Source organism: Corticium candelabrum, chromosome 7 (assembly GCF_963422355.1).
Source record: "Corticium candelabrum chromosome 7, ooCorCand1.1, whole genome shotgun sequence".
NCBI lineage: Eukaryota > Metazoa > Porifera > Homoscleromorpha > Homosclerophorida > Plakinidae > Corticium > Corticium candelabrum.
In genome coordinates, this window is record NC_085091.1 from 3,184,453 (window position 1) to 3,199,597 (window position 15,145).

Sequence of the window (15,145 nt, forward strand, 5' to 3'; positions counted from 1 at the left end):
TCCACTTACACTGCCTGATTGGTTGGTCAAGTGTAGCAATTGATATTAACATTTATGTTTCAGTTACAGTGATGCTGTTCTGATCTTGACAGCTTGAGAGTGTACGTTGCTATCATTTTACCTCAAATGAATGTCTGTCTGATATCATTTACTCCCAACAGTTGTATTGGTTGTTCTTCTGCATTAGGTGCAGCACAAGCAAGTTGTTCTCCTTGTCCTCGCTGATTTTCAGTCTGGTATCAATAATCATTACTGATTGACATGATAGGCGCTAGACATAGATGAATAAGAAATGGGGAACGTCTTGATTATTAGACAGACACACAGAGAGACACATGGACAGAATATACAAGCTGATACTATACGCCAGCACAATCACAGTTTCTCAATAGTTTCCTAATCACAGGTTGTGTGTCTTGCCTATTATCCATCAGAATGTACATACAAACAGACAAGCATTCAAGGTGAATAGGCAAATTGAATCATTTCAATCATAATAGCCTAATACTTAGTGGCAGCATTGACAACTGACAAACAACATTTAAATGGCTATAAGTCAATGTTTTAATGTAGTTCACATCAACACAAACTGTAAAAACTGTGAGACTGACACTAGACTATCAAAAAGTTCGTGGTCAACTCACATTGAACAGCACACATGTAACACCATCTATTGCATTTATAACAACCAGCAAGTCGGATGAAGTGAGACAAAGAGACAAACAAATACATCACAATAATCTGCTGCTCTCCGAGTGTCACTTGTCTTCCTTGCATTGCTTGCCTTTCACCATCCTTTTGGGAAAACACGAAGTGTACTCATCATTCTGCTTCACGGCATTCACTTGCATGAGAGCTGCTGCTGCAGAAATGCCATCATGTGGATTCTCTTCTGCCATAGCATAGCAAAATGTCCTGCAGCAGAACATAAGAAACAGCTTGAAACTGTCTCTTATGCAATTTCCTCTCTGCAGTTACTCCTGTGAATAACTCAACAAACGTAACTCTTAAACTGTACAGGTCGGCTTGTGTTGCGTGTGTGTGTGTGTGGGGCCACTGCGCAACCCTTGACAACTCGTTCAGGTGCAATGTATTCTGGACTGAGAGGACCAACTGAAAGTGACTCGCTAGAGAAGAGACAAGAGCCAAGATCACCAATTTTGGCTTCATTTCTTGCTGATGAAACGTTTGTACAGCGAATGTCTCCATGAAGAAGAGCAGGCTGCAGCTGATGAAAGTACATCATACCACACAGACATCCGACAGCTAGAGCCACTTGTTTCCTCATGGACAGATATCTGCAATTGCAAAGCAGCATTGATCGCATCTTTCAGTGGTCCTTCCAAAAGCTCCCTGACGATACGAAGAGGAACTTCATTCTCAATGATAGCTCCACAGTCGGATACGACATTGGGGTAATGGACACAGCTAACTAGACACCGACACTTCAGGTGAATGAATGAAATATTGATCATGAAATCAGTTACTCTAATTGGTTCTTCATAAAATGTCTTGACAGCAACTGCTACATCACTCCACATGCCAACACCAACCGCTACAATACACCTTCAATATACACATACACCTGCGTACAGTAGAGCACCTATTGCCTGGACAGCTCATCTTTGCCACCTGGTCATCATGTGACCACAAAATCAGTAGTGTCAAAATCGCAAAATCAAAGCCATAGTACAGACAAAACCCAGTGACATCTTGCACAAATAGAGCTGCCAAGGAAGCAATTTCCCAGTCTTGTTTATAATAATTGCAGATATATGTCCCGGATATTGCAGTGAAGTTTTTCCTGTTCATCCTTGGAACTGATTTTGAAGAAGTTTGATAAATTAGGAGTGTATTTTCTTGATGTTAGTAAGCAAGTCAGTGTCTGCCAGTTGATTAAGGCCGGTGAGGCCCTTTTGGGCCCTAGCTATAAAGATAGAAGATATAAATAAGTGAAGAAAGTGATACTTGCACCTCGTGTCCTCTTTGTTTTTCTGTGTCGAGAAACAACGGTGCATTGTGGCAGCACATCAATGCAAGTCATATCACCAGGATTTTTCCAGACGTGGATTTTCTTACTAGAACTAGACGTCGTTTGTGTTGTAAGTGCGGCTTTGCATATTCCAGACGGTTCGAATGGTGTCGGCGTTCTTTGGGTACAGGTCATTCACGTTGTTGTGGTAAGATAAATAGAACCACGCTTATCTTCATGATTACAGGACGGGTTCTCAAAAGAATGTTTACACCAAGACACCTCTTCAATTAGCAATTTACCAGTACTGTAGTCATGGAACAAGTTGATGAAGTTGAAGAAGTAATGGATGACCCTATTATGGAAAATTGAATGTTTTGGATATATTTGGTGTAAACACAGTGCAAGAAGGGATTGCAGCTGCGTCTTCTCTTTTAAGACCAACAGACGATGAACCACATTGCTTTTGTGCTACTATGAATGAAATTCCAACTCTGTCTGTACAAACTGTTCTTCATATACCAAGATCTGTAAGACCTCTGTTGGCTCATGCAGGTTCTTGCTAAAGAACTACAGCATGCATGTCAGGATGGTTTGTGGAGACTTGTTCGTCTCCACATGTTTCCAATAGCTGTATATGCATGCTTGGGCGAACAATGGCAGCTATAGCTAAAGTGGTTTGTCGTATATTGTCATTTATTAAGACACAGCGGTTTCAAATTTATTGGTAATTTTGCGTCATAGTGGACAAAGAAAATGAGGTTGCACTCTGATTAGATGAACCGGGAAGATGAGTCTGTCTGACTTCTACTTTGCTCTAGCAAATTGACTGTAAATACCAATATTGATTTTTAGTCTTAGTTAGTGATAAGTTGAAATTTGTTTTGTGCCAAATCGATGTACCTAATTTTAACCTTAACATTTACCTTAGAGTGAAAGAATTTTACGGATTTTGAAAAGTGTGCCAACAGGTTGCAAACTGTTACTCACCGAATACACCATCAACTGCTTGTTGTACTAGAGTTATGTAACATTATCTGCGTAGGGTTCATACGTTTTACTTAGCCTCGATATCCAGACCGGTGCAGACACACCGGTATCGGTACCGCAACAAAAGATAAATGATCGTTCAAAGCGACTTAGTACTTGATCTATGAGCATAACTGCATGGTCTTTTTTATATATATAAGTTGTAGAGCCAGTTTTTATAGTGATTTTCAGTGTAAAAGCGTGGTTACCACACACATGACGACTTTAAAACGTTGACATATTAAAACACAGTTATTTGTGCGTACGTTCTTTTTCGCAAGAAACACAAGAATTAATAAAAGTATACTAACACAAGAAGATTGGAGGAACCTTTCATAGCTAAGTAAATATATCAGGTGATATCAACATTCAACAAATTCAATGTCCAACTATTTTTCTGCGTTCACAACAAAGTCAAGTCTCAATTTCTTTACACTGTCATTGTTTTATCGGCATATTTTCCACAGTAAACTGACATCTTGCTCTTTGGTTTTGAAGCAGTGCCTCTCGAGGTGGAAACGACAGCTGTCTAGTCTGTGTATCAATAGCAAGATACTGGCGGCGCTTCATGTAAGCAGTCTTCCTCAACACGAGCAACAAATCCTTTGCCCAACGAGAAACGGGTGCCAAACGGCGCGTACTTGGAAACTTCAAGTAGAATCGAGCGTATTAGCGTTGGGCTAGGGAATAATAATAACGAGACAAACCTTGCATTTTTCTTTCGAGCCCGCGCACAAGAATAGTTTAGTACCGTCTACTTTGCAGTAGATGTCAAATCCACTGTTTATATTTTCTACTGGATCGTAATCGTCAGCAGATGTCGAGCCGTCCTCGTAACATGGAATATCAACAAAAAATTAATCTTTTCATCTTCTTCGACTGTGTCTTTCTCAGTTACATCTAGTAGCACACTCTCGATGTCGCCGTTCATTTCTCTTCAACTGAATAGTAGCGGTAACTGCGTCTAGTTGGTTTGGTTGCTCTTTTTTCTCCAGGGTTGAGATCAATTAAGCTGCTGTCTCATACCGTCGTCATGTCTCTTCACTTGTTCTTGCTCGTACTTTCGGGGCTGTGACGTTGTACTACGTCTCAAACAGTAGTTACCAGCTCCAATCAATAATGATCCTCCTACAAAACATTGGCCAACTAGTGTGTATAGACAAATAGACTGTTGGGATCGAATACTAAACAACCAGATTACTAACGAGATTAAGAAATAAACAAAATTTCGAAAATAGCATTGACATTGTCCACTAGGAAATAACGGTATACGACTCCTGCATGTGAAAGAAGGCTAAGTTAACTAATTAGGTGCAGTCAGCTAGCCAGGCCTAAACGTGGAGAGTTCAAATTGATATTAATGACGTATTTCATATCAACTTAATTAAAGTAACGTTTCGTCTAACTAAATAAAATTTAATAAATTAACAGGGAAACGACTCCTCGCATCCCAACTACGTGTATACCAACACTAAACGTCAGAGGTATGTCTATGACATTTAGCTAAACAGAAACTGTTTTGAACAGAATTTAGCTTTTGTTAATTAACGTCGACTATTTTAACTACAGATTCAACTCGATCGAATTGCAATCAAGTCCACCTCCCGATGTGAATTGGATTTCTCGCGATCGGATCGCGATCCAGTTGCCAGTGTGGACAATTTAGCTTTTGTTACTAGACCTTGTTACCCGACGCGCTGAGCTGCACCATCGCGACCGACCATTAACGACACGCGCTCTAGATATGGATAGATGCATTCGTCGTATTGTGTCAGCCGCGATTCAGCAATCTGGATCATCGAGGTCTCCCAAGTTTCATGTCTGAAACACAGAAACGACAGTCAAATTTAATAGCATAGTGGAAACCGGAAAAGTGCGACATTTTGTGTTAACTTGTATCAATCGTGTTAGTATACTAGTACATACGTGTATCTAGATTCTAAGAACACAACACCAACTAGAACCACAACCGGGTAGGCGCATTGCATCATATCACTGTGACACACATCCCCTTTTTCAATATAAGTTCTACCAGCTATACTCTAAAGTAGAGTCTACTAGATATTGCATTTAATTAAAATCCTTCAAATATACTTGCTTTAAACGACATGCCATACTACGTCCGGTTAGAAAATAAAGCGATTATCATAACCTAGCCCTAGAACTTATTAAAATAATTAACAACTCTTCCACTTCTTGTGGTACTTTGCCAGTACAGGGGCGTCGGAACCGATTGGTTTGATCCGTCCCGGGACGGACCAATATTCAGAAAGTCAACTCCCGCCAGCTGCATAGTGGCACAAACTTCCGGTTCAAGGTATAGGTGATTAAATAAATTTAGCAATAAATTGTTTATTACTTTTTATTCATTTGTCCCTTTCTTGACAAGAAGGACATGAAAAATTAAACACACTAAAGACAAGCCATCTTGCCTCGATGTACAGACAATCTATACCCACGTGATAGTCACACCTACCGTTCGTTATGGCTGTCTGCAGTTCCCGTGAATCTGGCGTACTTCCGGCCAAGTTTTATCCTCCGAAGTCATTCAAGTGTCCTAATCGCAGTTTTGGGTCGACGGGAAAGACACGATCCTTCAGAGTAGAGTGGTGTGAAGAGTATGACTGACTACACTACGACGTTCACATGGATGCTGCCTTCTGCCACGTCTGCATGACAGCTAAGCATAAAAAAGGCTTTTGGCAAGCACCAAGAGAGACACTGCATTCATTAGTAAAGGAGTTTCTTACTGGAGGGATGGGACGGCGGCTTTCAAGAAACATGCGACCAGCACCTGCCATAGGGAGGCCATGTGCGGCATGCGTTCCCGGGACTATGGTATTGATGTTGGAGAGTTACTCAGCACTCAGCACAAGAACGAAAAAGCGGTGAACAGGGCCATGTTCAGAAGGGTTCTACAAAATCTACGTTTTCTTGCTCACCAAGGTTTGTCTTTTAGAGGACAGGGGCCCCGGTACAGAAAGTAACTTCACTCAGCTTATGCGTTGCGAGCATTCGACTGCCCTGAAGTCCTAGAGTGGATAAATAGGAAGACAAATAAGTATATGTCTGCTGAAATTCAGAATGAGTGCCTTCAGGTGATGTCCTTGAACATCCTTCGCGAAATTTGCAGCAGCATGTCGAAGAATGGCTTCTACACCATCACGGCTGACGAATGCACAGATGTGTCTAATAAAGAGCAGTTTACAATCTGCATTAGATGGGTGGATGAAAAGTTGGTTGACCATGAGGATATGATTGGTCTGTACAATGTGGATGCCATCGATGCTATTTGTCTGGTTGCAGCTATTCGAGATGTGCTTTTACGTACAGGCTTGAAGTTATCACACTGCCGGGGGCAATGTTACGATGGTACTTCAAACATGACAGGAAGTAGATCTGGTGTTGCAACTCAACTCCAGGCTGAGGAAAGTCGAGCTGTGCTCATCCACTGCTATGGGCATTTACTAAATCTGGCAATAGGAGACACAGTGAAGCAATCGAAGGTGTGCAGAGATGCTTTGGATGTTGCATTTGAAATCAGTAAGCTGATTCGATTTTCACCTAAGAGGAATTTGGCACTTGACTGCATAAGGGTGGAAAACCCAACAGATAACAAAGGACTGAATGTGGGAATCAGCGTTTTGTCCTACTAGGTGGACTGTTCGTGGAGAGGCTATTCAGAGCATTATTGACAACTATAGTATTCTCAATCAGATTTGAGATAAGAGTTTAGAAACAAAACTTGATCCAGATGTCAAGGGTAGAATCATTGGTGCTCAAACTCAAATGCCACAATTCAAACTTTTCTTCGGGCTGCATCTCTGCAAGAAAATATTGAAGATCACAGATAACGTCAGTCGAACGCTTCAGGGCCAATCAATGTCTGCAGCAGAAGGCCAAGATATAGCTCAACTGTCCGTACAAACTCTTGAGGGCATGCGGACAGATGAGAGCTCCAGTGTTAGTGAGCCCGTTCTTCCACGTAAAAGAAAAGTTCCTGGTCGATTTCAAGTTGGAGTGGGCGAAGCAGTCTGCAGTGCTACGGTTGAAGAGTACTATCGACTTCAGTACTATGAATGCCTTGATCTGGCAATTTCTGGCATTAGGGATTGCTTTAGGCAGCCGGGTTACGCCATATACAGTAACCTCGAAAGTCTTCTTATCACTGCTGCCAACAAGGGCGATTATGGTGCTTATTTTCAGCAAGTAACCTTATTTTATAAGGATGATATCAGTCCTGTACAACTTGATGCACAGTTGCAGAATCTTGGCACGTGGTTTTCAACAGATAAGCCACGTCAGGTGTCATTGCAAGATTGCCTCCAGTACCTGAGAAGCCTTTCGGATGCCCAAAGATCATTCTTTAGTGAAGTGTGCTCCATAGCTCGCCTTATTCTAGTAATGCCTTCAACCAATGCCACCAGTGAGCGTAGCTTTTCTGCTATGAGACGACTCAAGACATACTTAAGGAGCACCATGAAGCAGCCTAGGCTAAATCATGTTATGCTGTTGCATAATCGCAAAGAGAGACTTGATTGTTTAGACTTAGATATCATTGGCAACGAGTTTGTGAGTGGCAGCGAACACCGCCTCCGCATCTTTGGTAATTTTAAGACTGAGTAAGACGTTATGCATGCGAAAGTAAGTTATGCATGTGACCGATTTTGCTTTTAGTTGATCAATGGAATTAGTGTCTTACAAGTATGGCCACGCCTATCTAACGCGCGTTAGGACGGACCAAGGTGATTTTGCTTCCAACGCCCCTGCGGTAACTGGTAATGGTCTAAATTGCCCACACACGTTCAGTTACTTGTTGGGGAAATGTAGATTTGTCTTGTTACTCGATGCCCGGATATCCTGGCTAAGGGTATACTAGTCGTACGACGTGTCACCGTAGAACCATACCACCATAGAACCATACCACCATACACGACCGTATTTATACTCGAATAGCGTAGATGCAAATGAAGCTATTCCAACCAATAGACAAGGGTGTCAATGACACCTAAAATTTTAGTGCTACACCTACCTACGTGTATAGTGTGTACAGTTGACTTCCGTTGTGGCCGCGAGACACCCAGGGATATCGCCACATCACGTGATCGACGGGAATGTGGGTGTAGTTGTCCTGTAACAGGATCTTGTCTCTTGGAACTTCCTCGATCATTCGACGTGTCTTTTAGCCGCGTCTTTCCTTGCCATCGTCATGCCTCCAGGCTATAGCCGCGTGTCCGACGAAGACGAAGAGGGACCGTTTCGATTCGGTCGAGAGGCTCCAGCAGTCGCCGCTCTCGACACGTCGACACGACGAGAGATGAGCCTATCGTCTCGTCCCAGTCGCACGTCTTCCATCATCAGTAGACTTCTAGACAAGGTGATCTCATTCTACGTCAAATTGAACACTAGATGGTGGGCTGCTTCTGCTGTCTGGCTTTCTATTTTGAGCATCTCCGTTGGATCGGCGTTGGCTGCTGGGCTCAAGTTTCGTCCAATCGTAGATGTCACTTTGGGCTCGTTTCAGATTCCCAATCAGCGAGTGGCTCGTGAGTACGACGCCATGAGCGTGGCCATCGATTGGAGCAAGTCGCATCGATTCGCTCGTTCTTCTCATTGTTGTGGCAATAGGCAAGCATGTCCAAAATGGAAGTTTGATATTGTTTATTTACCGACGGGAGGTGGATACGATCCGGATAACATCTTCACCGAAGAGAGAATTGAGGATATTCATAGTATTGAGAAGAGGCTCACCCAGCATCCTAGTTATGACAAATTCTGCTGGATGAAAAACGATGAATGTGTGCCAATCAACTCTCTACTGACATACTTTTATCCCAGTGTAAATGACGGACAGCGAGTGTTCGATGGAAGGGGATCGACATTGGGAAATCTGACTGATAAACTGCAAAAGGCACAGACTAATGTATATATGTATTGGTATGTGGACAGTCAGTTTAATTTAAATAACCAAAAGAGTCGATTGCTTCGATCCGAGGTGACGTTTGCTCGACGACTTGAGAATTTTCCGACTTGCCCAACGAGTGCTCAATTTGCTCAAGAGTCTGCTGTAGCTGATCGTTACATCATATCCTTGATTCCTATGCTGGCAAATGCTTCCACCGAGTGAGTGCTACTACTGGTAGTATACTTGTAAAGTATAGATCTCTGTTGTCAAACAGGCATTAATGACATTGCTCTGTTTTGTTTCACTACTTACCGACTATTGTATTTCTTGGTATAGTAACCGGTGGGTCATTTTTGTCAACTGATTAGAACCACAGGTTACTATTTCAGCAGCATTACTGAAAATGGTTGAAGTTGAAGTAAACAGTTAGGCAACTACTAGAGAAACACACTCTTGATGCTTGCCACACTGTCAAGTTAGTAGCTGCTTAATCATTTCCCGTTTTCCTCCAAATCCACTCTGGGTGCATCTTCCTTCAGTTTGCCGGAATTCTCTACCACTGGCAGAGGTTTTGCCTGTTGATCTTGTATTTTTCCACCACAGCCATTATTAATGATATTTTCGAGGTTCTGAATCCACAGCTCGCAATTTTTTGAAAATCGAAGAACATCTTTCTTCATGAACATTGCTCTTGCACATGTAGACTAAAATGCACATGCGTAATGTTGCATTCTCTGACATCCTAGCCATGGGTTTCTAATTGAGCGTGGGTTACTATTTCTTCAAACTGATTGGGTCTATGGGTTACTATTTGAGCAGGGTTACTAATCGAATGTGAGTTACTATTATAGCAAATACGGTATCTTGATGCATTTACTGTGATTTGATATTTATTTAATGTTGTGATAATCGTCATGTGTTGTTAGAAATGTGAGAGTTCTCTATGGTGGAGGAGCAATTTATGACTATGAGGTGAAACAGGCTCTGATTGGTGACTCAAAACTGGCGATCATATCATTGTGTTTGATCGTCGTGCTTGTCTTCATACTAACATCATTCTCTCCCTATTTAACTTTTATGGGTATATTGTGTGTTGTTGAAAGTTTTCCCATTACATATATCATATATCGGGTTTTTTTTGGCATCCCTGTTGTTGGTATTCTCAACGTGGTCTCTCTCTTTGTCATTGTCGGCATCGGAGTTGATGATGTTTTCGTCTTCATCAATACGTTTCGTCTCTCAAGTGAACACGGGAGTGATATTCATATGAGATTGGTGTACACAATCAAAACCGCTGGAAAAACTACACTGTTTACGTCTGTCACTACAGCAACAGCATTTTTTGCTAATCTACCATCAGAACTGCCAGCTATTCATGACTTTGGTTTGTTCATGGGCTGGTTGGTGGTCGTATGTTATTTGGTTACATTGCTTTCTATGCCAGCAATTTTGTATATTTGGTGGAAAGGAAAGGCTTTCTTGAAGAATCGATTCAAAGATGTATTTAATTCTGATCAAAACGAGCAGCCTGAAGTTATAGATCATGCTGCTGTTAGCAATGGGTACGCAATGCCAATGCAACCAATGGATGAGTTTGGACAACTAGCTGTGGATAATAGGGATTGTATCAATGTTGAGTCTGCTCAATTACCTGTGCATAATGGCAACTACCGTATTGATGACGACTTTTATTATGATGATCACCTTTTCTCTGAACAGATTTCTCATGGAGTTTGTTGCAAAGAAATGACCGACGATCATCTCATTAATACTGATGATCTGAAAACATGCTCATTATTCTCTTTATTGCATCATTTTATTGCAAACAAACTTTCTCGGTGGATTATTCGTTCTCGCATCATGTTGATTCTTCTGTATGTTGTTCTGTTATTGGCATCATCTGGACTACTTTCGAATCTTCGAACTGCAGAAAAACCACCACAATTTTTTCCCTCTGATAGCAATATACAGCAACTGATTGACATCGGGTATAACCTTACAAACTCAGACAAGACCAGTTGCATACAGTGCTCGGGCTTTTGGAAAGCACATCCAGTTCCCATATCTGTTTCAACACAGCAATCAAAAACACTTACCAGCTCTCCTGTTGTGACCAAAGCAATAGTACCCACTGATAGTCATCATCTTACACACAAAGTGAATCCAATTGTAACTCACACAACTCAGCAACCAAAACGACCTACGAAACCACCAAGCAAGAAGACAGAGCCCCCAAAGCAAGAAACCAGACCACCAAACCATGTAACACAGTCACCTCAGCAGTTGACAGCAAAGTCGACATCTAATGTAAATGTAAAAACAGACCATTTACACCATGTTGAAGTAACTCCTAAACACACGTCTACCAAGAAGGCACATGCGATCACCAAGAAGGTACATGCGATCACCAAGAAGGCACATGCTATCACCAAGAAAGCAACTGCAGCTCATGCAACGTCATTGGTGAATTTGTGTCCGACAACATCATCGTGTAAACCTGTGGATCGTCCTGCATCTGGAAATAACGCCATTGTTTATATTGTGTTTGGGATTCTTGACATTGACAGAAGTCGAGTTGCTAGTGCTGGTCATGTTGTTTCGGATGATTTGGGTGATGTTGTTTGGGATAAACAGTTTACCAGACAGCTAAGTATTGATGGAGAAAGAAACGATGACCTGATTGACGCCCTCTGTGACATTTGTATACTAGCGCAGGACCCAAGCAGAGAACTGGTAAAGAAAAACGGTGCCGACTGTTTTCCGGCAGTGGCAGGTTTAAACTTGAACAATTACTGTTCAAAATTTAAGTCAGCTGTAAACTACCCAACCCAATTTCATGCTCCTAGTCACTTAAACAAAGAATTAAGAGCGGCCTTTGGTGTTAATGTTAATGGCACATACATCCAATGGATGTCAATGGCATTTCAGTCGGTAAGTAGAGTTCTGATTTAGTTTAATACTCTCTGTGCATACTGACTGTATACTGTAGACGACGTACAAGGGACGATCAAGCTTTGAAAATGTTGATGACTATGACCGATGGAATGAGTTTTTGAATGCAGTGAAAGAGAAATACCGACATGTTGCCGCCATTCAGAATATGTACCAGACCAGCAGCTACTGGGTGGATATGTTTCGCGAAACGATAGCGGTTTCATCGGCGATATATGGGATATTGCTGTCGATTCTACTTTGCATGTGCTGGGTGATTCTCTTTACTGGCCACATATGGCTGGTCATTGTCGTGTTTAAGTCAATTGTCGGTACTTTGCTGACCGTGTTGTCACTAATGTATTTAATAGGTTGGACATTTGGAGGCGTCGAAGCTGTCACGTTATCAGTTCTTGTTGGAACATCTGTGGACTACATCGTGCACTTGGTCGAGTCGTTTGTGATCTCAGGGAGAGAGTTGAAAGTTCGAGCATCGAATCCAAATCGTGATGTACAGAATCGCATGCGATGGGCTATCAGTCACGTTGGAATTTCGATCATGAGCTCTGCAGTCACAACTGTTGCGGCGTCGATTCCTCTCTGTTTCGCCGAGATTCAATTGTTTGCCAAATTTGGTCAAATTCTACTTCTCAATACAGGTATATCGGTTATATATGCCTTGACAGCATGTGTATCTATGTTGTGCATATTTGGTGGTCTGAGATGTTGCTGTTTGAGGAATTACGAGAACTCGTGTAAACGAACTCTTATTAGTTATGTAGTTGTGTGTATACTTTTGGGGACCGTGGTTTCTGTAGTATATGTTGTATCTAAATCGGGTCACTCCATACCAGGTCCTGATGGCGAACCACTGTTTTGAGATGACTGGATTATACAAAATATTTGACTTTTTGAATGATGAATCAATTAGTTTGTGTAGATAAAAGTTGTAGCTCACTGTAGTCAATACATGTATTCTATGTATTGGATCTATATATTGGAGATAACGAAATGTGCCGTGTGCTGACACCGTGTAACCAAATTGTAGATGAAACATTGTCGTATACCCTGTTCATGCATCATGCATCACTGTGTGCGTATGCTTGTGTTTCGTTCACTGAAGATTCTGTTGAGAGATCATCAACCCTTGAGTAGACGCTTCTCAAGCTGTTGACTCTCTGGGGGTCCAGTTGCTGTCGCTCTTCTTCGTTGTCGTCACAGACACATTGGCAGCAAAGACAATTGAAACAAGCCTTCTTCAATCGTTCACGAACACGATAATTTAGAAGACAGAACAGGATACAGTTGGCCCATCCTTGACCACTGTCACCTATGCCCTGTATTGAATATTAATTGATTGATTTTGTAATGACAGAGATATTTAAGCTGACCTGTAGTATGATGAGTGCTGGCTGCGTTGCTGCATTTAGGTGATTTGCTTGACTAAGAAAGAAGCGGATTGTGCCCCAGATGCGTAGGCAAATGAATATAATTGGTACAAGTGTCATCTTTCGGTTAATTCGTTGAACAGTGGCAGCTTCAGGGGCAGTTTGGAAATGGGCATGGGTAGTATGTTTCTGTGAAGAGATGGTAGAGTATGCAATGTTATTGGATTAACTACATATTCAAACAAAGCAAGCAGACAGACGATAGTCTGTAGAACAGAGTTAGTAGGTGTTCGTGTGGGTTAATTATAAAAGACAGGCTCTAAAACTTGTCAGGCTGAGTAGTAATGTGGTTGTGTGTGTGTGTGTGTGTGTGTGTGTGTGTGTGTGTGTGTGTGTGTGTGTGTGTGTGTGTGTGTGTGTGTGTGTGTGTGTGTGTGTGTGTGTGTGTGTGTGTGTGTGTGTGTGTGTGTGTGTGTGTGTGTGTGTGTGTGTGTGTGTGTGTGTGTGTGTGTGTGTGTGTGTGTGTGTGTGTGTGTGTGTGTGTGTGTGTGTGTGTGTGTGTGTGTGTGTGTGTGTGTGTGTGTGTGTGTGTGTGTGTGTGTGTGTGTGTGTGTGTGTGTGTGTGTGTGTGTGTGTGTGTGTGTGTGTGTGTGTGTGTGTGTGTGTGTGTGTGTGTGTGTGTGTGTGTGTGTGTGTGTGTGTGTGTGTGTGTGTGTGTGTGTGTGTGTGTGTGTGTGTGTGTGTGTGTGTGTGTGTGTGTGTGTGTGTGTGTGTGTGTGTGTGTGTGTGTGTGTGTGTGTGTGTGTGTGTGTGTGTGTGTGTGTGTGTGTGTGTGTGTGTGTGTGTGTGTGTGTGTGTGTGTGCGTGTGCGTGTGTGTGTGTGCGCGCGCGTGCGTGCGTGCATGCGTGTGTGTGTGTGTGTGTGTGTGCGTGTGTGCGCGCGCGCGCGTGTCTGTATGCTTCTCTGGTGTTTGCATTCTATTTTTATTTCAAGTTCTCTCTCACACACACACACACACACACACACACACACACACACACACACACGTAACGAAAACACATTTCCGCCACTTACATTGATCCATAAATAGCATTTGATGATCATGTAAAGGACAAGAGTGACAATATATGCACCGACTTCCCATCCTTTTCCAGTCACCAGCATCCACATCCTCATTTTGTGAACATTGAGATCGCTCCTAATCCAACACCATCCGTACGTGTACTTGTTGGTATCAGGCATGCCCAGTACATCTGCAATGAAGGCAGCCGCAACAATGGCAGCGGGTATTATCCAACAAATCATGTGATACACAGGAACAAGATTTCTGGCAACATCGGATCTGTGCAATACTATTGAAATGAAGATGTATGAAGCAATGACGACAGTCCAAAAAAAGGAGCATAGATTTGCAAAAGTCGTTACAGTACTCTGTAGTTTGCAGAACAAGCCGGCGTCATGATCACCGTTACCGATAGTCCCCGCTGCATTACCCGCCGCAACCAGAAAGTCAGCGACGGAAAGAAACACGAGCAGTTGGCGAGCCACAGAGCGAATCTTTGGCCAAATAACGTAAGTTGTGATGATAGTCGTCGTTCCGATCAACGACAGAGAACAAGATGTGAGAAGGAGCACTCTAGCAGCCAATTCCTCGCCACTTGTCATGTTACTCGAGTTGCTGCTAATAGCTGTCATAATGAATATGTTGCTTGCTTCGTTTACTTGTCGAGAAACGCTGTGTATCTAAGTTTTTGCCGAAGAGGAATTTGTTCAGCTCAGCTAATCCACGCCTCCTCACGTGACCTGATGACTTGTTCAAGTTCTAGAAAATCGAAACTCAAGAAAGTGAAAATTCATAATAAAACTAGCTAATCTAATAAATTGGTTTCATATTAGAGCAAAAATGCGTAACAGTTAGT

At 42.3% G+C, this 15,145-nt stretch overlaps 4 protein-coding genes across 4 annotated transcripts; 3 read left to right on the plus strand and 1 right to left on the minus strand.

Moving 5' to 3' along the window:
• Positions 1-6,066: 6,066 nt before the first annotated feature.
• LOC134182516 (zinc finger MYM-type protein 1-like) lies at positions 6,067-6,657 on the plus strand. The gene has a single exon (XM_062649927.1). The coding sequence runs from the start codon at positions 6,067-6,069 to the stop codon at positions 6,655-6,657; it is 591 nt and encodes a 196-aa protein (XP_062505911.1).
• A 133-nt stretch (positions 6,658-6,790) lies between these two features.
• On the plus strand, positions 6,791-7,627 carry LOC134182515 (uncharacterized). The gene has a single exon (XM_062649926.1). It carries the CDS (start codon positions 6,791-6,793, stop codon positions 7,625-7,627), a length of 837 nt encoding a protein of 278 aa, XP_062505910.1.
• A 500-nt stretch (positions 7,628-8,127) lies between these two features.
• LOC134181864 (protein dispatched homolog 3-like) lies at positions 8,128-12,783 on the plus strand. The gene is made up of 3 exons (XM_062649136.1): positions 8,128-9,124; positions 9,833-11,837; positions 11,896-12,783. The coding sequence occupies exons 1-3, from the start codon at positions 8,211-8,213 to the stop codon at positions 12,715-12,717; spliced, it is 3,741 nt and encodes a 1,246-aa protein (XP_062505120.1). The 5' UTR covers positions 8,128-8,210; the 3' UTR covers positions 12,718-12,783.
• Position 12,784: 1 nt separating this feature from the next.
• LOC134181867 (G-protein coupled receptor 157-like) lies at positions 12,785-15,107 on the minus strand. Its single transcript, XM_062649139.1, has 3 exons — positions 14,301-15,107; positions 13,229-13,414; positions 12,785-13,174 (listed from the first exon to the last, which is right to left on the minus strand). The coding sequence occupies exons 1-3, from the start codon at positions 14,919-14,921 to the stop codon at positions 12,917-12,919; spliced, it is 1,065 nt and encodes a 354-aa protein (XP_062505123.1). The 5' UTR covers positions 14,922-15,107; the 3' UTR covers positions 12,785-12,916.
• Between the last annotated feature and the right edge of the window lie 38 nt (positions 15,108-15,145).